The following is a 2,061-nucleotide window of genomic DNA, read 5'->3' as shown; positions in this document are numbered from 1 at the left end:
ATATTGTATCCATTAATTAGAACTTTTTAAAAAGTCACAGTAGTTTTTATCAATACAAACAAGAAACATTAATACCAATGAATGCAAGTTGAAACTTCAAGCAAGAAAAAGAAATAAATTAAAAAACTTTAAAAAATAAATATAATTTGCACCGGTTAATTATTATTTTTAAACATAATAATATTGCTAATCTATTGAGGATCAATCAATGGAAAAAAAACTTCTAAGAAAAGAAATATGTTTTAATTAGACTATCACTATATTTATATGTTGTATATAGTGCATTATAATTAGACTATCTCTATTTTATTTTAGAACAATGTTAGGTTTAATTGGAAGTATCGCTATTTTAATTGGGGGTTTAGCTCTTGTATTACTGATTGTGCTAGAAGTAATCACTTGTTTATTGTTCTTAATTTAGGATTGAATCCCTGATTTGTACCATTCATATAATCCCCCCTATCGGAAAAGAAAATTTGCTAGATTTAGTTTGGTGTATTATTTCCTACTTTTGTATTAGTCTGAGATAACTTATCTAATTAATGGTTTATGGTTTTATTACATTTGAATACAGAGATTGTGCATGTAAGGTAGTTGGTAGACCTTTTCATGACTTGTGAAATGGAGGGTAGAGATATGGCCAGAGACAGAATTAGTGAGTTGCCTGATGACCTGCTTTCTACTCACATCCTATCTCTTTTACCTACCGAAGAGGCTGTGCGCACTTCTATATTGTCTAAGCAATGGATGAAGGTCTGGATTTCTTTGCCTGTTCTCCTCTTTGACGACCATAAAACCCCAGCTAATAATCTAACAGAAGAAGAGTTCCTAAAAACTGAACTTAAGTTTCTAAGATTCTTTAGAGGCGTCCTTTTCCATCGAGAAAACTTACCCCTGGATAATTTTAAACTGAAATGGTGGGGTAAAGAGAAGAGAACTTATCTTTATGTATTTAAATATCTTTGCCATGTAGTCAAGTGCAGACCCCGCGTATTATCGATCAATATTAGAACCTCAAAACTTTTCAATGTACCTGGTTCAATTTTCACATGCACCTCCATAGAGGAGATGTCATTGCGGCTTAACACAATAGAGGAGATTTCATTGCGGCTTAACACTACTATTTGGATTGATGAAGAGAAATCTATTAAATCGAGATCAATGGACCTCCCCTTCCTAAAAAAGCTGGAGCTTGGTGATCAGCAATTGAATGATGACATAATGATAATGTTTATGTCGGGGTGTCCTGTTCTTGAAGAGTTAGTTTTGAAATATTGCTGTTTGGAAGTGAATATGATTTCCTCTAATGTGCTCAAGAAGTTGGTAGTAAAGTATTGCAATTTTGATGTGTCGATGGAGATTTCTTGCCCAGAAGTTGTGTCTCTGAGCATTAAATCTGTAAATACAGGTGGGATTACTTTGAAGAATATGTCATCTCTTGTCACAGCTGATATCTCTTTTGAAGAGATTGATTTATCTGATTCCTTGAATCATGACTTGAGGCTTCTTGGTGGCCTTTCAAATGTCACAAGTCTGTTGCTAGATACAACTTGTCGTGAAGTTATGGTATTCTCCATTTTTCTATGAATTAAGTAGCTAATTATTAAAAATAATACAAAAATCGGTGTTAATTGATTACTTAGTCAATAAGAAAAAGATAAAGGCAGTGACATAAATAACTTATTCTTCTATGAATGATTTTGAGCAATTTTGTAGAATGGTAAAGGAAGGCAAAACTAATGATTGGATCAGGTTGGATTCTTCAAAAATGCTATCTTTAGGAAATATCTTTAGGGCCCCATATCGGAGAAGTAATTTCTTTTAATTTGATGCCAGGATTGATAAAAAGCTTTATTAAAGTAGCAGTTGTTTTATTGAATAATTTGTGCAATTTTAAGTTCATACCCCCCTTCAAATAATCTTTTCTTTTAAACAATGTAGAATTTACTACAAGAAGATATTCCAAATTGTCCGACCTTAAAAAACTTAAAGAGCTTGTATATTGGAGTTATAGATGTCAATTTTGACTGGGATTTACCGGTGTGCATCCTCAAACATTCA

General features: G+C 32.4%; 1 protein-coding gene across 1 annotated transcript; it reads left to right on the top strand.

Annotated features, from left to right (window-relative positions):
• Positions 1-636: 636 nt before the first annotated feature.
• Positions 637-1,587, top strand: LOC144573090 (putative F-box/FBD/LRR-repeat protein At5g44950). Its single transcript, XM_078322779.1, has one exon. It carries the CDS (start codon positions 637-639, stop codon positions 1,585-1,587), a length of 951 nt encoding a protein of 316 aa, XP_078178905.1.
• Positions 1,588-2,061: the final 474 nt, after the last annotated feature.

Source organism: Carex rostrata, chromosome 21 (genome assembly GCF_964058835.1).
Source record: "Carex rostrata chromosome 21, lpCarRost1.2, whole genome shotgun sequence".
NCBI lineage: Eukaryota > Viridiplantae > Streptophyta > Magnoliopsida > Poales > Cyperaceae > Carex > Carex rostrata.
The sequence above is the reverse complement of the archived record's forward strand: the minus strand, read 5'-3'. Positions and strand labels throughout refer to the sequence as shown.

Coding starts and splice junctions, on each gene's coding strand:
- LOC144573090 (XM_078322779.1), top strand. CDS start 637: ATGGCCAGAGACAGAATTAGTGAGTTGCCTGATGACCTGCTTTCTACT.